The sequence below is a fragment of the Daphnia carinata genome, chromosome 3 (genome assembly GCF_022539665.2).
Source record: "Daphnia carinata strain CSIRO-1 chromosome 3, CSIRO_AGI_Dcar_HiC_V3, whole genome shotgun sequence".
Lineage (NCBI taxonomy): Eukaryota > Metazoa > Arthropoda > Branchiopoda > Diplostraca > Daphniidae > Daphnia > Daphnia carinata.
In genome coordinates, this window is record NC_081333.1 from 1220593 (window position 1) to 1243075 (window position 22483).

Genomic DNA, 22483 nt, shown 5'->3' on the forward strand with positions numbered 1-22483 from the left:
AAGTTTCTTGGCGGTACCCAGTTATAACTGAACGTATTGCACCTATACAAACGTTGTTGATTTCATTCGCCCATTGTTGGTCGCATTATAATCGCAGGACTTTAACCAATGGCATTACCAATAAATAAACAAAACGCAGAACAATGAAGCCATGTCTTGTGTTTCGCCTTTGCCATATTCATATTTCACAATGTGAAACAACACAGGAAAAATGAATCTGCGCTGGGCCGTCAGCGCAGATGAACAGGAAGCCCCATACGTTGGTGTATGGCGGTAAGTAGCACCTGATATCGATTCAGGCAGCCTTTAAGTGTAACAGGGCAAACACATAACGCAAAAACCAGGCAAGGTTGTTTGAAAACTTTTTTAAAACGTAAATCGCTATCGCCATCGTCAGTTCCATCGCTAGAACACGCAGACTCGGTACGTTTTTTTTGTCCGAACGCGAGTGCAATCGGCCCAATCCAAGTGCTGTACGCAAATTGTTCACTGTGAAACTGTCGTTGGGTTACCGAACAATGCGCTAGATTTCTGTCAACTAATTAATTGGGACATTTTCCAACAATTTATCATTGCAACCTGAGTGATGGACATAGGTGACAAGCGAGTAGATATTGACGCTCTATTGCGTTTGTTCACGTGCCCAGGCTGCGGGAATCCTGCCAACAAGCCGCCGCTATTCCAGTGCGTCAAAGGTTGGTACACACATATTTCTTGCATAACTACATCATTATCATAAACTAGATACGTCCCTAGATTTAAATCAAAAAGTGTAGGCATTAGAAGGAATCATTGAGTGTGAAACGGGTAATAGGAAATGAATTTTGAAAACACAAAATTTTCCTTTTTACTTTACGTTTGGAACCAAGGTCACGTAGCCTGTTCCAGCTGTTCCGTCAATTGTCGAGGCTCCTGCCCAACCTGTCGCCAGCGAATGACCACTGAACGAAATTTCTGGATGGAAGAGGCTTCTACTTGCATTACATTTCCTCTTCGAACAGCAGGTAAAAGAAAAAAAAAACGCTTTACATGGCTCTATTATTGCTAGTTCGTCGAACGTTGTTACAGTTCATTAAGTTTCGTTAAGTAGAGTTGCTTCGTTGAAACTGTTTTTGAGTTTTCACAATCAGTTATAATTTTTGTCTCCCGGAGAAAATCAAGCGATAGCGAAGCAGCGCAGCGTCATAATCGCGTTACGTGTATGTCGTTGCTCGTCGTTGTGCTGTGCCTAGCGAGATGGTTAGAGTGAACAGCAATTACTGGGAAACGGAAAGTGAGGCACGAGAAAAAATAACGTCGTAACCAGGTAAACGGCGGTGAACTTTGGAGTCTTTAAAAGCATTCAATAGCAAGGGCCGAGATTCATAGCAAAAGTTAGAAAAACAAAATATACCTCCTTTATGATCAAACGAAAGATGTTCCATTTTTAGATAAAAGACTTTGAAGAAAGCGAATCTTTTAAATGAAATTAGAAGAAACGAAATCTCGTGATGGAAATTCATAATTTTTTTTCCACCTCTCAACTATCGCTTTCGTCCGGCCAGCATTTTCGTGGTGTTGGAAATTGAACAAATAGCCAAACGATGGCAACCTTCCAAGTGTCTAAAAAAATTTTCTTGACGAAAAGGAAAAAAAAAAATAGTAATAAAATAAAAATAAATAGAAAAACAGATACGCCAAACCCTAAAGAGCAAAAATTAGTTTGGCTGGCTGCCTAAAACATAAAATCCACTATCAGGACGCGATTTAGCGCCCAAAAAGTCAGCTACTGTTGCCTGGTGGTTCATTTCCCTTTCAATAGGGAAATGACGTGGAAAGTCAGCCACCATCGGCTTATACATTATCATACTAAATAAGGTTTTTCCCTAAAAATCAACGGAGCTCACCGCCATCCGTAGATAATGTATTCTAATCGGCGACACAGTCAGTGATGTTTTAAGAAAATAAAGACAATCTGATTGGCTTTAAGGCACATTTTGCCACAAACTGCCTATTAAACGTTTCGATTGATTTAATGTCTTTTTTTTTAAATCATCATTTCTTTCGTTAAATCATCGACAGCAGCTGATAGAAATGGCATGAAACACTGAAACATTGGCCATCTCAACTCGAACGACTCCCTTTTTTTTTCATCAGCGTTGTAGCCTACGCCAACTATTTCCATATTTTCGACGTCGACCATACCCAGTGCAGTCGTCAGTGGTTTGCCCAGCAGGCTAGCCGCCAGATCCGTCAGCTCCCGTTCGAGATCTCCCCTGAACTATATATGCGAACCTAGTTGCAAAAAAACAAAAACACTGCTCTTTGCATAGTGAGTGCCTGTTGGAATTACTTTGAAAACAATCATTTCATCTACCAGTGATTGCGGGAAGAAAAACAAAAACAAATCGGGGAACATACACATCATCAAAAAAACAAACGTAGACTGTAGGCCATTAGTGTGAGATGGCCAGTCATTCGATGCCCAATGGGCGAGGTTACGGCGAAGCCAAATCTCCAACGATAGCGCTGGCTCGGCAGAGCAGCATCCGTAAATCATCCGCTGGGGACTTGGGATCCAGCACACTTCCATCGTTGGGAACGGCCGGCCGCCTTGTTGATTACGATGCATTGATTCGTCACTTTGACTGTCCTGTGTGCCATGACTGGGTCACTCCACCAATTGTCCAGTGCCGCAAAGGTCATATCGTTTGCGGCCCGTGTAAATCCAAAGGCCTGAAGGCATGTCCGATATGTAAGCAGCGCTTCAGTGATGTACCCAACTGGATGATGGAACAGGTAAAGGACCTCGCAAGTAAACATCTTATTCTATGAGATTTATTTTGCTTTTCATTTGTTTGAAGGTGTCGCTTGTCATCGCCTTCCCGTGCAAGTTCCAGGGCAACGGCTGCCGTGTTTACAGTGAGCTGATCCACAAGACGGCCCACGAAGCCCTATGCTCCTTTCGGCCCGTTTCCTGTCAATACGCCGTTCGTGGATGCACTCAGATATTGCTCTATCACCTGATGGAGAAGCATGTCCTCGAGTGCCGTTTCAAACCTCCTAATCTACAGAATCAGTTGAGTTCGTCATCACACGGCAGCTCCAACAACTGATCTGAATTTGTTAAACGGTATGGCCTTCTGACAGTCAACCGACGCGAGGGCCAAATTAGAACGTTACTCCACGTTTGCATTAACACAACACACTCACTCACACACATACACACAGACGAATCACACTATAAAAGAAATCTTACGTCTACGTGTTACTCAACTACATTTGTATTTGCATTATATTTCACTTCTTTGAAAATATACTGTACATCCCCTTCACTGGACTTGATGGACATGCTATTTCTTTCATCGTAGTGGTGATAATGATCCATAGTAATACTAAACAATCGCATTGGCCATAGCCTTGATCCCGTTCCAGGCTTCGGTCGCAACGGGAGCGATCAACGTAGTCGGCGTGACGAAGCCATCAGGCGTGTTCCGCAGTTCCAAAGTGTAGCCATGGACGATGCCCAGAGTGCCATAAACATAGTCCTTAGTCGTTCCGGATGTAAAGTCTACGCAAATGATAAACAATGATACGTTGGGTCAATGTTTTTAAGGCCATCAAAGTAACGCTTACAAAGAACTTCAGAGCCTGGACCGAATGGATACTTAGTGCCGTAAGTTGCTTCAATGGCCGCTGCACCTGCCGTCATGATTCTCTCCTGATATAAGGATTGCAAATGATGGGTTGTTTTTAAAGGTCTTTTCATTGAACGATACCATTTCGGCGTAGTCGACAGGACGTTCGGTCGTGTAACCGTAAGGCGAAATCCACACTTGTGCGTTATTGTGGATGGAGACGACTGCCTTTGCACGGCCTTGCAGATTTAATAGGATGTCTCTCATGGCTTGTGACTCAGCTTCTGAGAAGGCTGAAGGTCCACCGTATGTATCTGAGCACGGACTGTCGGAGCTCCCAACGCCCCCAAAGTTGGCATCGAAGTTTCGATTGGTGTCCACACCTATACATTGTTCCGTGCGTGTTGCATTTACGTATTCTTTTTCTTTAGCTGTTTTGATTCTAAATTCCTTCGATCGATATGCTTACCAATGCAGGGAGATGAGGGATTTATTTTTCGATTCTTCCGCCAAAGCCGGTCCTATTTTTTTTAAGGGGATAAAAAAAAAATTAGGGACATTTGTAAAACAAAAAACAAGGAAGAAAGTACGTAAACAAGGAAGACACTGTTGCACAAGCCCGCTAAAGTAGCAATAAAATGTCAATAGGAAATGACCTCCTATGGCGAGTTGGGATTCATTAATGGAATTAATAATCCGATCAAATACCAGAGAAAAAAGCCATACATCTGATATGGTCACTTCGAACGTACACATACGTATATCTTATTTTTACAAATAACTCGAAAACCAATTCGCTGACGGCAATTCTGACCTGATATTGGAAATCAGCATTGAAATTTCATTAAAATCAGTAAATTTTATCGAATTCTGAGTCACGTCCAAATTCTGTGTTTTTTGAAAAATAGCAAAGGCTATAGCCTTCCCACTTTTGCGATTTTCGGCCAAATCCGAACTTATGCTAAAATCCCCTTATTTCCATCCAACACTGAGCTGTGATTACAAAAAAATTGGTTTGTTTTGGGTTTGAATCTATAGTTCAGAATATTTAACAGAATACTAGCGCGCCAGTTCACTATAGCGCTAGCGCTATGCAGTAGAAATAGTCAGCGTATTTTCAAAATGGTTGGCTTCATGAAAAAATAGCAATTTTCTCGGAATCAGCATTCAATTGCAAGTATATACTGTGATACTCAACAATTTCCCATGAGTGCCAATTTTTGCAGAAAAATTTTTTGAGCACGACTAAATAAGCCCGACTTTTCTTATTTTTTGTTTTTTTTGTTTTTTACGTTTAATTAAAAAACCATAAGGCCCATTGGAAAATAAACTTGATTTCCGTGATAAGCATTCAATTTTGAATCGAAATCATGTATTTTAAGCGAAATTTAAAATTTAGCCAAAAATGAAAAAGTGCAAAGGCTATAGCCTTCCCACTTTTGCGATGTTTGGCCAAATCCGACCATATGCTGAAAACGATTGATTCCTACTCGAAATTGAACGAGGATTACGAAAATCTGGTTTGTTTTGACGTGAGGCTTGTAGTTTTTTTGCAACCGGACTCAATTGAGTAAAATCGACTTATTCGAGAAAGCTTTATTTTTACAAATACAACAAAAATAATCTGCTAACGCCCAATCTACCCTGAAATTTGAGACTTCTGTCAAAGTTTAATCAACATTGCTTAGTTTTATCGAATTCTAAGACATGACCCAAATTTGCATTTTTCGAAAAATAGCAAAGGGTATAGCCTTCCCATTTTCTTGATTTTTGGTCAAATTTGACATTACACTAAAACCGCTAGAGCCCCACATAAAATTGAACGAGAATTAGTTCGAATGCATACGTACGTTCAACCACGAATGGACATATCCATCGGGATTAGAAACGGGCGTGATGAACCAGTCGAAGCGGTCCAGCAAACCGGTAATCTCCGGAACTTGGCCGTACAGCGTAGTGAGCTAAAATAAATTGATTTCACATCACGCTATCGTTAAACGAGGTACTGAAAACACAACACAAAATATTTGAACGTTGAATGTGCACCGACTGTTGTGTTAGCAAAGCAGTCAGGCCTCAAACCTCGTCAATAATCCAAATACAAGTCGAGTGTGCTATCCATTCTCTGGCATGCATTCCACATTCCAAATAAATAGCTGGCTTGGTGTCGCCCCCGCCGCTGGTGATACGCGCCGTCACAATGTCGCGAGACTCGTACGATACGCCGATAGTGCTGACGCTCACCATGGAGTTATTGCTGGCCAACTGATTCAAGTAGCCGATAATCTGCGAGTGTAAGAGTACGACGCGCTGTAGTGCTTACGCATAGAAAGATTAGCAGTGATCAAAAATGTTAAACCTCTTCGTAGGTGTGGTAAGTCTCAGTGAACCTGCTTCCCGCAGCAATGCTATTGGCGTTCTCTGCTTGCCTTTTATCGAGGAAACTAAAAGCGCAGGTGAAGTCCCGCAAAAGCGCGCGAGTAAACCATTAAGAATACGAGCTGCTTATCGTCATGACTTCCGGTTCACCTTTGAACGTCATCCATAAGCGTCGAAGGTTGCATGCCTTTCGATAGTAGTTCTCGTTCCAGCAATGCACCATTATCTGTAAAGATGTCCACGGATTCGGCCAACGTGGTGGGATCGCGCCAGAAATCTATCGTTTTAAAATCGGATGGCCATCCTTTCGTGTCCGTCGATAGACTCAGATTGACCAAATAGGCTAGCTGCTCCGTCGTTTGGGGAGTCACGCGCAGCAATTTATACCTGTCCGTTGTAACACCAGATTCGAGATCAGCAAAACGATTGACTTGGATAAGATAAGATGTGGCGTGTTCACGTCATGTTGTTCCTCAGTCACGATCGTATAATTTATTGTCTAGACTGTTATAGGCTAACAACCTCTTTTCCCCATAATCTTGAGCCAAAAATGAAAAAGGGAAAACGCAAAGACGGACCAGCCAGTTCGGTTTAACTAATAATTTCTTTTAAAAAGAATAATGTTACCCTTTGTAGTTGGCTTTCTGAGCCCAGGCTAGGGCCACCATAAAGACCGAAAAGATTACCAAGCGCTTCATGTCGTAGGGCTTTATTGCTTCCTTCTTTTTGTGTGTCGTGTGGCACTCGATGACCTCCTCTATTCGAGTCTCCAAACTGCACTGGACAACGCAAAAGAAAACAATTCCATTTGTATAGTTTACTTGGACAAGAATTTGTACTTATCCACCCGGGATACGATAGGCCATATCGTGTGATTAGATTTGTTTTTAGTTCTTTAGTCCAATATATACGACGCTGCGTGGATGGTTATCGCAACTTTTGTTTGACTGGCGTCGTAGATGTTTGGTTTGCGACAGAAATAGGAATTTCCCACATTTTTGCAGCATTTACCTTGAACATGAAAAAGATGATCATCTGATGATTCTATATTTACACGCATAACGTCTCTATGCAAATCCGTCACGCGTAGTTGTTTAGGGACGTCCAAGGCAGCTGCAAGTCACATCGACTTTCGTTTGTTATTATTAATATATATTTTTTTTTGGTCTGTTTAGATTCTTGTTGTGGTTAACGTTCGACGTTTGTTCTCGTCTCTAAAATCGTGTAGGAAATAGAGTGCCAAGTGTAAATATAAATAAAAACAAGACGCATGTTGGCGATTTTAATTGACGGTTCTATTATTACTTGGACAGTGCCTGATGCCATCAAACCGTTGCGCGTGCGCGTCTGGATTCAAATGCACTCTTGGGAACTTTAAAGCAAAGGTGGCCAACAAACAAAAACAAATGCTTCCTAGTGAGAAAGGAGAAACGGTCCCTACATAGCGGAGGGAGTTGCTGATGCAAGAAGAGTCCAACGGACGAATATAGCCATGCCCGCTGCCAACCATTTGCTTTTTTTTATCGACGAAAGTTATCGACTTTATTAATTGAACTTCTGTCTTTTGATTTACCGTTTATGTCAATGATTTGATAGAGATCTTGCATCGCCATGTATAGTGACAATCCACCTTCAACTGATGAAGACACCATCCACTTGGGATTAAGAGTTAATGAGTTATAATTCTGAGTTATAAGACACATGGCGTTTATTCAAAATTAAACGAAGAGATTAAATTCGTCTGCATTTTGAGTATATGGTTTACAACTTATTCAAATTTTAAGTGATTTCTATGAAGCCATTTTGATTCCGTTTTATTGAAAAACCGTTTAATTGATCGGAAAGATAATATTTTATTCGTATCAGCGTTAAATTTTGGTTGTTGCAGGGTAAGTTTCATTGAATGCCTAATGAAAATTTAACGCCCGCTTTTGTTGGCAAAAAGAATCGGGTTCAAAAAATAAGCCCGACGAAATAAGACCAGCGAAATAAGCCTGACTTTTTAAGTTCGGTTTCTAATGTAATGGTGACTTAAATGTAATTTAATGGTGTGACTACGGATGGCGATTAATGGCTTTTGTAGATATTTCAAAGTTTATGTAGATGGGAAAGAGGGATTTATTTTTCGGTTTTTCCGCCAAAGCCAGGCTCTTTTTTAAAAAGGGCATGAAACAAAATCTTCCTCGTTTACGTACTTTCTTCCTTGTTATTTTTTTTCCAAACTGCCCTAGTTGCACAATCCCGATAAAGTAGCAATAAAATGTCAATAGGAAATGACCTACTATGGCAAGTTGGGATTCATTAATGGAATTAATAATCCGATCAAATACCAAAGAAAAAAGCCATACATCTGACATGGTAGCTTCTATATTATTTTTTTAAATAACACTAAAACCAATTCGTTGACAGCAAATCTGACCTGAAATTTGAAATCAGCATTGAAATTGCATTAAAATCAGTAAATTTTATCGAATTCTGAGACATGTCCAAAATTCATGTTTTTTGAAAAATAGCAAAGGCTATAGCCTTCCCACTTTTACGATTTTTGGCCAAATCCGAGCATATACTGAAAACACTTTATTCCCATCCAAAATTGAATGCAGATTACGAATATCAAGTTTATTTTGATGTGTGCTTTGCCGTTTTTGCTCTCGGAAGCAATTAAGGAAAATAAACTTCGTCAAAGCTTATTTTGTTTTTAAATAATGCTAAAACCAAACACGTAGCCCCAAATATGACCCGAAATTCAAGACCACAGGACAAATTTAATCAAAATCGCTTAGTTTTTATCGAATTCTGAAACACGTCCAAATCTCGTGTTTTTTGAAAAACAGCAAAGGGTATAGCCTTCCCACTTTTGCGGTTTTTGACCAAATCCGACCATCTGCTAAAAACCAGTGATTCTCATTCAAAATTGAACGAGGATTGACAAAATCTGGTCTGTTTTGACGTGAGGCTTGTAGTTTTGTTACGACAGCAAATGAGTACAATCGACTTATTCGAGAAAGTTTCATTTTTGAATATAATGTAAGAACTAATCACCTGACGCAAAACATGATTAAAAATCTGAGAAATCTGATTTATTCCCATTGAAAATTGAACGGTGAAACAAACCGAAACAAAACTGGTTTGTTTTCGGTTTGAATCTGTAGTTCCAATATTTGACAGAATGCTAGCGCGCCAGTACGCTATAGCGCTATGCAGCAGAAATAGCCGGCGTATTTCCCAAATGGTTGACTTAATGAAAAAATAGTAATTTTCTCGGAATCAGCATTCAAATATATCCTTGATATTCAACCAGTTCCGGTGAGTGCCAATTTTTGGAGGAAAAATTTTTAAGCCCGACTATATGAAAAAAGTCGGGCTTAAAGAAGCCCGACTTTTTTTATTTTTTCGTTTTTTACGTTTAATCAAAAAACCATAAGGCCCATTGGAAAATAAATTTGATTTCCGTGATCAGCATTCAATTCTGAATCGAAATCATGTATTTTAAGCGAAATTTAAAATTTAGCCAAAAATGAAAAAGTGAGAAGGCTATAGCCTTCTCACTTTTGTCAAAATCGGCCAAAAACGAAATCTCACAGAATTGGATGAAACTCGTACCGTATAATCAAAATTTAACGGTGATTTCGATTTTGTGATTGGTATTGTCGCTAAGCCACCCGTTTTTTAAATAAATGAAAAAAAATGCTGTTACTTGTTAGCGCACCCTCTGTTTTTTACGTATATTTCGAAAACCATATAGCCAATGCAAAAATAAACTTGATTTTCATGATTTCTATTCAATTTTGAATCGAAATCATGTATTTTAAGTGAAATTAAAATTTTGGCCAAAAATGAAAAAGTGAGAAGGCTATAGCCTTCCCACTTTTGTCAAAATCGGCCAAAAATGACATCTCTTGGAATTCGATGAAAATCCCACAGTATAATGAAAATCTAACGCTGATTCAGAAAAAGCCACTCGTATTCTTGTCCAGTTAGCCGTTTTTGAGTACACCAAATATTCGTTCAAAAAAAAAGAAAAGTTGGGCTTATTATTTAGTCGGGCTTAAAAATTTTTCTTGTAAGAGCTTGAGCTACGCATTTTATGCTTCATAGATGGCGTTACGGCTGTTCGTTGCCAAGCGCCAGTACGCTCCGATAGTAGTAACGCTTGCAAAACCACTTGAGTTAGGCATATTAACCTCCAGAGATGGCGTTGCTAAACACCAGTACGCTCCGGTACATATGGTCCGTCAGTGTGCTCTGGTAAATTGAGATCTTCTTAATAGTTAGGTGCTATTTAACGTGTTCTGGTACGCTTCATGGTATAAATGATACTGTATCACTATATTTGTTGAGCGCTTGAGTACGGCCGCGTAGCACAAAGTGTCCCCTTTCGTGGTATTTTCCGTTCCTTGCCAGTAACCAAACTGGCCGGTAGTGAGATGGACACGTATCTGGTAGTCAGATGTGTGGCACCTTAAACTAGTTCGTTCTTAATTTCTTTTTATGTGTATGTGTGCGTGGGTGGAATTGCAGACAATCTAAGTTGCAACTACAACTGACCACACACATAGTCTTTCGATACGAAGCTCAGTATACTACAGATAAAGATAGCTGGTGCACTCGAGACAAGTCGAGTAATCCTTCCTTTCCTGCTCAGTAATGTCCTCCTGGCCAGGCATGTAGCTTAAAAATATCTAACGTGACTATCACATGAATCCTCCTCATCCATTCGACGCGATTCCAAGAAATTTGATAGCGCTGGGATAATTGATAAAAATCTTAATTGATTTTTACATACTATGCTAAGAGGCATTGCTCTTGGACTGGCATCAACCTTCACCAAGCTATGGATTTTGAATTACAAAAAAACACAGTAGCAAAACAACGTGTCAAACAATAGTACGGAAACAAAACAAATTAGCGTAATCAAACACATAAATGAGTATGGCAACAAGAATTACACGTAGCCTGTACTTTGTATTCAAAGGTCACGGTCGATTTCTCTTGTCCTTCAATTACGCGCATTCGTCCACAATTGAACCATCATTAGACGAACGATCACTTACTGAAGGACGGAGGGACACCACAAATTATAAAAAGCAAAAACGAGGACGATCAGAAAAAGTGGCAAAAAGAATATCATAATATACAAAAGAGGGGGGGGTCATCAGGATGGCAACCTAAACAGTTAATGCTTTCGAATTTCTTACACAAATTGAAATAGAAAATGAAGAAGCAAACAAAAACATGTCATGTCATGTCCCATGGGCAAGAAAATAATTAGAAACATAAATCGTGATAATACACCCGATGAGTGGACTAGTCTCAACCCACCAGTGTAGCGATTTTTTTTTCAATAGTCTCATCTGACACGGCATATTAGCGCTCTAATCATATAAACAAGAAACAGTTCTGGCAATCACACTGGAAAAGATTTCCCCTCTACGCTCAAAATACACCCACATTCATACATTCGCCCACTTTCAAATTGTTTTGACAAAGACCAGAGATACAACAGACCAAGAGAAAGAAACTAAAACCAAACAGAGAAATGTCTTTACAATTGTTTTTTAATGGCGGAGCTTCCTGTTTTAACTTGCTTTCGTCTGGTCTGCTCTTGAGGAAAGGCGATGGCAAGTTTGAGATGAGAGACCAACGGTTTGTATTGTCCTTTTTCTTTCCTTCCATATTTATATCTCTAGTTCATTTGCTTGTTTTTTTTTTTGTCCGTGAGCGATTTTTTTTTCTTTCCGAGTTCTTTTTTGGCTGAGGCGACGAAGAATCTAGTTTCATTCACACACACTGGTGGGATCGATAGGATCGAGTGGTAACCACATTTTCTCGCATTACACTGATATCTCATAGTTCACTTCGTAGACACTGGATGTCGGAGCCTGGCTACGAGACTGCTTAGCCGATGGCGGGCCCACCATATCTTGCTGGCCGTTTTCCATCATCCGATACGCTGTGCTCATAGGCATCGGCCGATTGTTGACGTGTGCTGTCGGGGAATAGACCCCTGGTCGGGCCGGCGAAGAGTACAACGCCTCGTGGTACGTGTCTGGTGAGCGACGATCTTTACCGAAAAGGAAAATACACGTCAGCTTCTTTCGCAACTCTGAAATGGTTAACCATAACTGTGCCAGTATCGATCGAACCTGTCATAGGCATCGAATAGTTCATGACGCCGTCATCTCCTCGGTGATAAGACGACAACAACTCGCCCTCCGAATTGACTCGTCTTTGAGCTGCTGGCTGTTGAAGCCGTGAGTTGTAGCCGGAGGAGCTGTAGTCATAGGTTGGCGATCCACCACCGATACCCGGATCGACCCGGTAGTCATTATTTCCATGTTCCGGGGCGTAGCCTGCTGCCGTAACAGACCTCTGTCGGCTAAACGAGAAATAATTCAAAAGATAGGGTTCAATGATGAGCTTAACGGCATAGATGGAAGTAATGTTGTTTTAGCCCACCTGTAATCGGCGTAGACGCCGCGAGGCGGGACAGCGAACGGAGTAGGGACGCCGCCAATGGCGCGCAAGCGCTGTTGCAAGTTTGCCCTGCAATTGATCAAAAAACAAGAAAAGACAATTTATTGGATAGTCAAAGCGAATGTAAGGCTTCGCAGATATTCGAGATGTAACGAAGTCAGACATAATCAAATATCTCTGCATAGCAACTCATACGAGAAAGAAAGGTAAGCACCTACCCAGCATTGGAAGTATGTTGAACGTCGTGAATCGATTGAGGGCGGGCAAAATTTGTCCCCATTACGGCCGCATCGGCGTTCAACAGATCATCGGGTGTGTGAGATCTCGATCTCTGGCCGTCCCCTCCTCGATTGGCTCTAAAAGGGTGGGGCGATCCGCGAACGTTGGGCCCACGGAGAGTTTGCACTGTGGTCATCCGGCGTGGAGAAGAATTGTCCGTCATGTCGGACTGCAAATCTCCCCCGGGTCGCATTCCGTAGCTCGAGTTGGCCGGTACAATAAAGAAATTCGATTTGGAGCCTCCTCTCTGAAACAAGACCGGAGCCGGTGATGGTTAAGATTGTTTGAATTCTAAAGAATCAATATTTTACCTGGAGAGCTGGAGGTGAAGCTTCGCAATCCACTGATTGGCTGCCAGCGCCAGCGTAGAATTCAGTCAACTCCATTTCATCATCCATCTCGTCAGCAATCCCGTTTCTCGTTTCCAGCATGCTGATGGCAGCCGGTCTTGAGGGTGACAACTGCAACTACGCGGGGGCGACAAATACAGTGTGTGAAAAAAAGCAAACATACAAACAAAACAAACAAAGCAAACAAACAAGGCAAATAACGCAATGTCATCGTTAGTCTTTAGCATCTGGAATGCGGAGCACGACAAGATGAGGAAACGGCTTGCAAATAGACACGAAAGCATTCATTATGAAGTATCGATCGATCGGCTTCAATCAGTGAAGGCACAGGGTGCCTATTATTACAAAATTTCTTCTCTAATGCCACATTCTAATCACGGACCTTTTAGGAAGGCTGGTGATTTTTTTAAAGCCTGTTTTTTCTTTACTATCATCGGCCAAAGGACAGGAGTTTTAAGTGCGGATTCAGCTATCGATTCTTCAAGCTCACTTGATTTTTCATTCCTCTTTTCTCGCTTTCCGCTCTTTCCACGAAAGATGCCATACACGGTTGGTTTATTTCCATCTTTGAGCAAACTCGGTCGGCTTGGCGAAGCCTCTGAAGTTGACTCGAACCTCCCTTTGCTCTTTACATTTATTATTATTCAAGTAGAAGGTGTACGTCCACAATACTCCGATTCTTGAAACGGCTTTTCAATGTCTACATACACATAGGATAACGTAGCTGTACTAAGGGTTGTGAAAACGGTTGCACGGGAGCAGAAAGGGATGAAGCGCTCCAGGAAATAATGCTGTTTGACGGGACTAGACGGGCGGGTACAGTCAGTAGACCCTCGACGGTCAACGTCATGCGAGACTGATTTTTCCTTTATTTTCTTCTGCATTTCCAAACGAGTGAGTCGCAAAGGAACAAACGGCAGCCGAAAAACGGTGAAAGAAGAACCCCAAAAAACAAAACAAAGGAGCATGAACGCTAAACGGTGCATCTGGAAACTCTAGTATTTAAACTCGCACACCATGAATTATTATAGACGTCACATGGTTTTTATTCTGTTGCTGATACGGAGGGTAAAGATTATGTAGCCAGTCAATACAGACGTTTGCAAGGGAGGTCGTTCGAGAACGTAATCTCCTTTCCCCATGCAGGCAATTGATCGCCCAAGTCAACGAATCGATCCGATGCTTGCAACCAGAATAACGAAACTCGGACGACCCAAAAAGGACTATCTACTCAAACTACTACGCTACCCAACGTTATCCGCAGACAAGGAACAAAATAACCAAACGCGAATATAAATCAGGAACTTGGGGTGCGAAAAAGAAATCGCGCGTTAGCAATATCATTAAAGCATTTACGTTGAACAAGGACTTCAATCTCTCAATCGAAGGAGGACTTTTAATAAAAACTCGTCCGATGAGTTACCAATGTCGGCGTAAGAATGTCAAGGGAATTACAAGAATACATGACATCTGAGAGATATTTTCTCGGTAAGAATATCCGGGTTGTCGAAAAAACCGCTCAATAAGGACAGAAATATTTAAAAAGATAAATAAGTAATAGGTTTCAAAAATGTCAATATACTTTGTTGTAGGTAACTCCAGGTCCTGTTCCGTTGCCCTTGGCGTGTCCTCCAGAGTTGAGATACACCTTAACTTGATCGGGGGATACGTCGACATTGTGGATGTTGTTAGTAGCCGAGCTGAACGTGTAGCGGTGTGGCTTTCGACCCACGTAGCGCGTCGGTTGAGCCAAACTATGAGGCGTTAGTCAAAACACATAAAAGAAAGAAAAAAACGCGTGTGAAAGTGCGAGCCAAAAACAACATACACAAACGTTCTAGGTTTTCGTTCGCTTGTTATGATTAACACAAATACCTGGCGAACTGCGGACCACACAGCGCGTAGCAGCAGTTGGCGCCACATCCTCTCGAGAAGGGATTGAAGCCGCCTCGGAACTTGCCCGTCACCTGGAGACACAATGGGGGGTTTAGAAAAATTGGCAACTTGAGATCGATGTTACACGAGCCGAATAGCAAAGAAATCAATAAAAGATAAACCTGTTCATTGGTCGTCCTTCCTCTGGCAACGAGGACCACGTGGAAACCGGCGAGCCCAAAAACGGGCACGGAGAGGATGCCCACGAGTGTAACGAGGCAAAGTGAGACGACAGTGGGTACCTGGGTGAGACTGTCCTTGTGCTGTATCAAGTAGTAAGTCGAGAAGCTAAAGACGGCTGCCATGTGCAACGACAATGAAATGAGGAATAGGAAAAAGTAGCGGTAATTGCGACGACCGATGCAATTGTTGACCCACGGGCAGTGATGATCAAATGTCTAGAATAAGTTCGATCTATTAATAATATTCTTTCCGTAAAGATTGTATATCGACTTTCTTACCTCAACACACTTATTACAAACGGAGCAGTGAGAGCACCGGGGCGGCCGATAAAACTGGCAAGTGACGCACCACTTCATCCGCACTGTCACTCCATTAATGTCCACGTTCTTGTAGAGCGGAGCGCGTGAATCGTCATCTTTATCCTCATGTGGAGATGCTAGTATTTTCAATAAATAAATACAAAAAATCTAAGAGATTAGGCAACATTCAACCAAACTGTATTTCGTATTGAACTTCTAAGGGCTGTTGCCTCACGCATATCTAGAGCACAGATAACCCAACCCAATAATTGGTCAGATGCAGCGTGCTACGTATGTCCCGTGGTATGCCGAGAATCCTGGTGATTTTCTACATGCGAAACTACCAGTATCCATTCCTAGTCTCAATGGTAGCGAATCCACCTCACTCACGACTCTCTAAACTTGTTCCTCGCCGCACGATAGATTTTTTGTCTAAACCTTTTCACGCTACCTAATCTGATGGATGGGCAACTACTTTCGATGATGCGGAAAGTGAAAAACAATAATATCCCGTTTTGTTTTATCCAGCACGATCTCCTTTCCTATATTGTTGATATTGATGAATGCTTTCTAATGACTTTGAAAGAGCCTTTACTTGTTTTATATTCCCTATCTGAGAGCAAACGTTTAAAGCCATTTACGAACAATAAATAAATCACTGTACAGGTCGTGGGTAAATTTTTCAGTAAATCTCACCATCGCATTGTTTGTGTCAAACTAAGAAGATCGGTCAACAGTTAGTACTTGCGTTCCTTTACCATACCGTCTATCTTAATTGTGGCAATGACCCGACGTAAACGCAGGGAAAACTTTGTGGGGCATGCTTTACGTATGTCATGCTCATTTCAACATTCGCCCTGAAAACAGAATTAGCACATCTTCCTGAATCTAGGAACGCCCACTCGTATTTTGAGGAAACGTTTGCATCACGCCTTTTCAACCATTAGCATACCAACAAGGGACCTACTTTTTGTGATTTACATTCAGCTGATTTTTTCCCTAATAACATAAATCAACCAATGCAATGGTGCTTAACATCTACCACACCAAATTTGTTGCTTTCAGTACAAAGCATGACCGTGAAAATGTACAAAGGTAAGGCTAAATGATATGCAATGAGAGAATAAAGTCTATGTTAAAATCAATTTAGCTAGTCCTCAGTTCACAATGTGCACTTGTTGGTACAGTGCTGTGGTACGGAACATCTGCTAATGTTACAGTTTTACTTAAGACTAAACTACACAACAAACTGTTTTTTCTTACCTTTAGGAATTACTCCTGCATCCATAAATGTTGCCAGACTGAAGTTGGCTATTACAAAGAGAGTCACCACAGCTTCGCATAGTGGAATGAGTATCGAGACTTTCTCGTAAAACCACATACATCTGTGAAGTGAAGAGAGCAAGCAATGAAACCGTTGCCAACATAACACGAATTAACAGTTGAGGAATATGGTACTTACGGAAAATAAAAGAAAAGAGCTGTCGTAATTAATAAGATTGCCCAGGCGAAGAATGCTGGAAGCACCTTGGTGCCCTTACATCGAACCATATTTGCTGATCAAACCCTTCCCATTCAATAGATTCGACCGGTAAAAACATTCAACGTCTGGTAAAACCTAACCAACATGTAGCCAGAGTTCCCCAAACTTTTAGTTACGAGCATTTCGGACTTCACAACGTTTTTCACGGGACGTAAACGGCATAAACGATTTTACTTTAAAGCTTTAGATCTTACTTCTCAGCGATACAGCCGTCACTACTCGCTGCAAGTCTCAGCTCGCGTTTGTTATGATTAGGGTACACGCAAGCCGCTAGATGACGTCTGCGATAATGGTTCTTTTTTTTGTGAGTGGGTGGGGCGAGAAGGGAGGGAGGGTGGAAGGGATTTAAGCTTTAAGGATCTGCAAAATCGGTAGTTGGATCTGACAAAAAATTCATATTGTAAATGTTTGTCGTCAAAGTGAACTATTATATTAGGGAAAACTTTATTCCTTTTAGGTTCATGTTAACTACTCTTGTTTGTTTTTAATTCGGAATACAGCTTGAAACACACAGCTAGCACGTGTTCGGTCTGTACTCTACTGGTTTAAAAACGACCAATTGATATTAAATAATGAACCGAGGGGTGAAATTTATCCGCGAGTCTCACTACTACGACAACATTTAGAAGAAGTGTAACGAACATTGGACAGTGAATAGCGCGGTGCTACAAGGATAGAATCAGGGTTGTCTTGTATCAGTCTGAGGGCACAAAAGATATTCTTAAGTCACAAATACTGCTCTTCTGTTATGTGAGAACCATAAGAAAATGTGTACTATTATATAGCATACTGGTTCTATTGTCTGCTTACAGTGTCAAACGGTGTCTTCAACTCTTTAATCCCATTGTCTCCTTAAACAAAACGCTGGCGTATGTAAACAAAAACGGTCAATCTACGGATCGCCATTCTCACACCATACAGAAACATAGTTCGGACAAAAGAATTTTAGGGCGAAATGCCATGTTGGTGAAGTCTGTATTAGTTCTGAAACTCGGATAAATCTAGACTATTGAATACTGTTGCCGTTGGAATGCATCACAGTCAAGGAAAATGAATCTGTTTACAACCTGTAAAAGAATATCATTACGAACTTGGATCTAAATCGACAGTGGTTTGTTTGCTTGAAAAGTTACAGAAGACGCAGGGACGATTAACTGACCCAAATGAAAGATCAGCTTGGCACAACGTCGAACAATACGAGATTCACGAGAGCAGGAGAAAAGAAAAGGGGACGAAGAATCAACATCTTCGAGGAAGTGAGCATGTCGACAGCAATAAAAAGAGTCCGTGAAAGCTTATCGACACGATTTTCGGTCCTTATAATTAACTATGCTTCAGTCTTTCTTCTTTGGCTTTTTAGGATTACGCGAGCGCGACTTTGCCTTGCAAAGTGGACAAATAGGAGCGTTTCGGTGGATTTGTTGATGGCAAGACATGCACGACTTCATTGGTGGTGGCTGTTGGCGAAAGGCTGGTGAAGGTCCGGCAGGTGGAGGAGCAAGGCTTCTTGCTTCTCCTCTATTGCTATTGCCCATAATGAGCGGAGTTTGTGGAGGAGGAGGTGGCAGGAAACCACTGCCACCACTTTGATGTCCTCCTGACCCTACTCCTGCAGTAGCCATAGTCAAACTGGCTAAAGAAGATGGTGTTGAATCTTCTCTCTCTGGCATCCACTCAAGTTTTGGTTTTTCAAAGAACCTAAAAAAAGGTTTTAAGAAAAGGTTTCAAAAGTTTATTGGAGGTTATACCCTGGAGGGATGTGATTTCCATCTTCCTCTTGCAAATCTGGAAGTGTGTCCAATCCCAGGCACTCACGACGAGTCCTGTCAACTTCAGCTTTCATTGGACGGTACTCATTGTAGAGATGACGAGCCACCTCCACAGCTTTATTACGGGCATCTTCAGCCTGCTTGATGACTGATTCCATCTATTAAGGTAACATGAGAATACAAAAAATGAATTTCAATGATTTTAATAAGTAAAAAATTTGTTGCAGACAAGTTTCAGTTTAACTGCAACAAGAAATCCGAAAAGAAAAAATTATTCATAAGTATGAAAAAATATATTAAGTTACAGCATTGATATCTGCATGAATCTGTCTCAGTTCTTCAACATGGGCCATTTTCTCCTGAAGCAAAAGCTCCATTTCTTGGCGGAATTCTCCTAAATTTTTTTCTTCATTTTCGGCCGCCCTTACTTCTTGCAACAAGCGCTGCTTCAGGCGCTCCAAGCTCAGCGTCTTCTGTCTATATTCGCATGTTAATACATTTAAAAATAACAAAATCTGACAGACTGAAGAAGGAGGAATATTTGCAAACCTTATTTCCTTAAGTGCTTCTAATTGCGCGAATATAATCCGTTCTTTTCCTTCACTTGACATGAAGGCAGCCATTTGGAAAACAATTGATTTGACGTCTGGAACGTGAGCAGCATCTTACGAGCATTTTTAACACTGAAATCCCTCTACTGGTGGGAAGAGGGTTTCACCAGGAAACCAACAGAATCGCTTAAAAACAACAATGACCTAACAAGAAAGATTACAGAATCATGAATTGCATTTCAACAAAGTAAATACTGTTAGAGTTTTTAAAACAAGCTCATTACAATATAAAGCATACTCTAACACTTTTCTTGATGACCAAATTAGCCATCTACATTTGCACCTGAAACGTGTTAATTTCTTTTTCACGGTCTGGTAATATGATCTTCATGGAGATAACAGGATTTTTTTTTTTGCTATGCAATGTCTTCTGTACACCTTCTACTGCGCCTGACCTAGGCTCGCAGTCGTAAATCCCATGTTTGTTATTCCCAGCCGACAGTGAAATAATAATCATCGTCCCTTACAGTCACACTGGCCTTTGCAGGTTGTAGCCGACGTCGGGGCCGTGGTGACACGAAAATTCGGTTTCAGAAGCTTTGAAAATATCAAAATATATCCGTATCAGGAATGGCGTCTACTCATCAACTTAATCGCACCTTGGACGTCTCTGGAACGCATCGTTACATGTTCTTTACCAGGTAATGGTTACTCAGTATCCATCAAGCATACAAGCCATCTCAGTTTAAGTAAGATAATCTCTAGAAGTGATCTGTTTTGCGGGTGTAGCCGGCAATTCAGAATTTCCAACCACACGTAATGCATTAACATTAAGAAGTTAGTTCCGCGCCACTTATTACGCGATTAACCACTTTGCCCACATTTGTTTCTCTCTATGGACAACATGCCTGGATACACGCATACCGGGGGTACTCATCAGTTCAACGGGAGTAAACAGGACGAAGAAAGGTCGTCTGTTATTTTCCAGGCGGAATGTTGGACGATCATCGACCATCGTCGGCAATTGCAGAACACAAGCTAACAGCGACACGACAGAATCCGATTCTTCTGCTGTCTTCCTCACAACGTCGACTCAGACGGATATGCGAGACTCGGAAATTCAAACTGATCCGTGGTGGCATCGATCGGAAGGTACACGGTAAAATCCGATTCCCTTGTCATCGTACACAGTATGTTAGTAGCCTTCGTTCCTTCTGGAAAACGGTACACCATAGCGTGACCGGATGCGCGGCCTTGTAAAAAAAACTTGAAAGTTTGTCTGACAGTGGACGTCAAAGCTAAAAGACCCTTTCAATCAACGCACCGGTTAGCAGTGTGTAGCCCCGCTTGCTGGGACTTAATGGCGTCAACTACGTTCACCGTTAACGGACCCTACCTTAACGTTTCAACTGGATAGCTAGGAGGCCAGCAACATTCCGTTGTTGGATCAATATTATTGTATAGTAGACAATGAAGCCTCTTTTATTGTTTGTGTTGTTGGACTTGATGGCAGGTGTGCCGCTTCTTTGCTGCCGTGGATCGCACCGGAAGCTAGAAAGGGCGAAATGGAATGCACGGGTCTATCTTGGACCATTTGAACAACAACAAGAGGAAGATCAAGATGTTATACAACAAGAAAGTTTGCCGGAAATGCAAGATAGCGACGCCAGTGTTGGCACGCGAACCCCTGACACGACCCTCGTTAAACAAGTACGTACATTATACACAAAACCAATACCGACAGTTGATGCTGCACATGCAAACCATAACGAAGTTTGCGAAGGTTTCGTTTTCGTGCCAAACCCGTGCCAATGTGTAATTGTCCTCACATTGTATTACCTGGCTCCCATAAGCACTGCGTTAGACAGCGCCCATTTACCCTTTTAGGAGAAGTATCACCAAAACTTGAGCTTGTAAAGATCAACCGTTCCATGCACAACAAAAATAGCATCGACATTTTGAACGAGCCTGTAGCTACATGTCGACTGCTTGTAACATTACATTTACGTAATTAACTATAAAATTTTTAGAAGCCTTTGCCAATCCCAGGTAGTTAGAGGATTCAAACTTATCCATTGATCGCCCATCGGAAAACTGGATGTTGGGCTTAGATTTCTGCCTGTATTCAGCGAAGAAATAATACCATTTAGTCTCTCAACTAGAGATTCTGAGTCCAGTTTTCTGAGCAGCTATGGCTTAAAAACCCTAAAAAAATTTATTATTTTGATTTGTTTAGAAAACTGTCAGCTGTGGCCCATCCTATGTCAGCAGAGCTTGTTTCCCCGATCCACTTGATCTCTGGGTGTCAACATATCAAAAGCTACGCGTTGACGACGAAATTGAGGAGGAAAAGGTCTCAAATACTAGGCAACACAAGATTTGTTTTGCATCTGCATGTTAATATAAAATTTTGTTACTCACACGTAGATGTCATTGAAGAAAACTCGCTTACGTGAACGCCAGAATCTTCGAAACATGAAGCAGCACAAGCAGCCGACAACTGAATTATACAAAACCTCAGGAAAACTCACAACATACCGAATGATCTCGAATCGCGGATGTCGGAAAACTATTCCGAAGTTACCACCCAGCATTCCCAAGCTTGATAATGCTATTCTAGGCGAAGCACTGGACCATCTCTGTCAGCAAATTCAAGAGCAATTTAAAATAAGGACAACGCTAAGCAAATAATATTGATTTGCTTCATGGCAGTCAGCATAACAAAGCATTTCTTTTTCACTGACAAATCTTTTACATGTCCCTCAATAAATGAGAAATTTAACACAGCTAAATGCCATCCCAATAATCCAGCAACGTAAAAAGAACCGGTTTATATTCAGAAGGCTAGTCTATAAACCGTCCAAACATGTACACTTAGCATGTAAATAACTACAATTTCCATTACCAGCCCCTATAACAAACCATTTCTTCACTTTCATTTGTTTCTCATTGCGACACATTGTGCTGTGCCAGACTGTAAAATATGTTGATCACCAGTTTTCTAGGGTGGTAGATAGTATTCCATATAGCTGAAAACCAAATTGGGCATACGAAACAGTTTCTGTTGTGATACAGAGTTCGTCGCTTTTTAGTTCAATGCA

General features: G+C 41.3%; 6 protein-coding genes across 6 annotated transcripts; 3 read left to right on the top strand and 3 right to left on the bottom strand.

Annotated features, from left to right (window-relative positions):
• The first annotated feature begins 218 nt into the window (after nt 1-218).
• Nucleotides 219-2195, top strand: LOC130693355 (E3 ubiquitin-protein ligase sina-like). Its single transcript, XM_057516485.2, has 3 exons — nt 219-695; nt 870-1004; nt 2062-2195. Exons 1-3 carry the CDS (start codon nt 587-589, stop codon nt 2088-2090), a joined length of 273 nt encoding a protein of 90 aa, XP_057372468.2. The 5' UTR covers nt 219-586; the 3' UTR covers nt 2091-2195.
• A 236-nt stretch (nt 2196-2431) lies between these two features.
• LOC132087704 (E3 ubiquitin-protein ligase sina-like) lies at nt 2432-3314 on the top strand. Its single transcript, XM_059494813.1, has 2 exons — nt 2432-2778; nt 2844-3314. The coding sequence occupies exons 1-2, from the start codon at nt 2446-2448 to the stop codon at nt 3093-3095; spliced, it is 585 nt and encodes a 194-aa protein (XP_059350796.1). The 5' UTR covers nt 2432-2445; the 3' UTR covers nt 3096-3314.
• Nucleotides 3244-6790, bottom strand: LOC130693358 (carboxypeptidase B-like). The gene is made up of 9 exons (XM_057516488.2): nt 6624-6790; nt 6147-6383; nt 5977-6061; nt 5700-5903; nt 5468-5578; nt 4087-4138; nt 3759-4000; nt 3616-3700; nt 3244-3550 (listed from the first exon to the last, which is right to left on the bottom strand). The coding sequence occupies exons 1-9, from the start codon at nt 6692-6694 to the stop codon at nt 3375-3377; spliced, it is 1263 nt and encodes a 420-aa protein (XP_057372471.1). The 5' UTR covers nt 6695-6790; the 3' UTR covers nt 3244-3374.
• A 4487-nt stretch (nt 6791-11277) lies between these two features.
• Nucleotides 11278-17289, bottom strand: LOC130693659 (palmitoyltransferase ZDHHC8-like). Its single transcript, XM_057516847.1, has 11 exons — nt 16982-17289; nt 16783-16904; nt 15499-15656; nt 15160-15435; nt 14978-15069; nt 14685-14856; nt 13064-13219; nt 12692-12999; nt 12456-12542; nt 12143-12375; nt 11278-12060 (listed from the first exon to the last, which is right to left on the bottom strand). Exons 1-11 carry the CDS (start codon nt 17068-17070, stop codon nt 11831-11833), a joined length of 1923 nt encoding a protein of 640 aa, XP_057372830.1. The 5' UTR covers nt 17071-17289; the 3' UTR covers nt 11278-11830.
• A 733-nt stretch (nt 17290-18022) lies between these two features.
• LOC130693639 (zinc finger C4H2 domain-containing protein-like) lies at nt 18023-19538 on the bottom strand. Its single transcript, XM_057516828.1, has 4 exons — nt 19381-19538; nt 19137-19308; nt 18811-18989; nt 18023-18760 (listed from the first exon to the last, which is right to left on the bottom strand). Exons 1-4 carry the CDS (start codon nt 19452-19454, stop codon nt 18397-18399), a joined length of 789 nt encoding a protein of 262 aa, XP_057372811.1. The 5' UTR covers nt 19455-19538; the 3' UTR covers nt 18023-18396.
• A 399-nt stretch (nt 19539-19937) lies between these two features.
• On the top strand, nt 19938-22168 carry LOC130693637 (uncharacterized). Its single transcript, XM_057516825.2, has 5 exons — nt 19938-20083; nt 20323-20534; nt 20896-21092; nt 21619-21735; nt 21810-22168. The coding sequence occupies exons 1-5, from the start codon at nt 20013-20015 to the stop codon at nt 22071-22073; spliced, it is 861 nt and encodes a 286-aa protein (XP_057372808.1). The 5' UTR covers nt 19938-20012; the 3' UTR covers nt 22074-22168.
• The last annotated feature ends 315 nt before the right edge of the window (nt 22169-22483 follow it).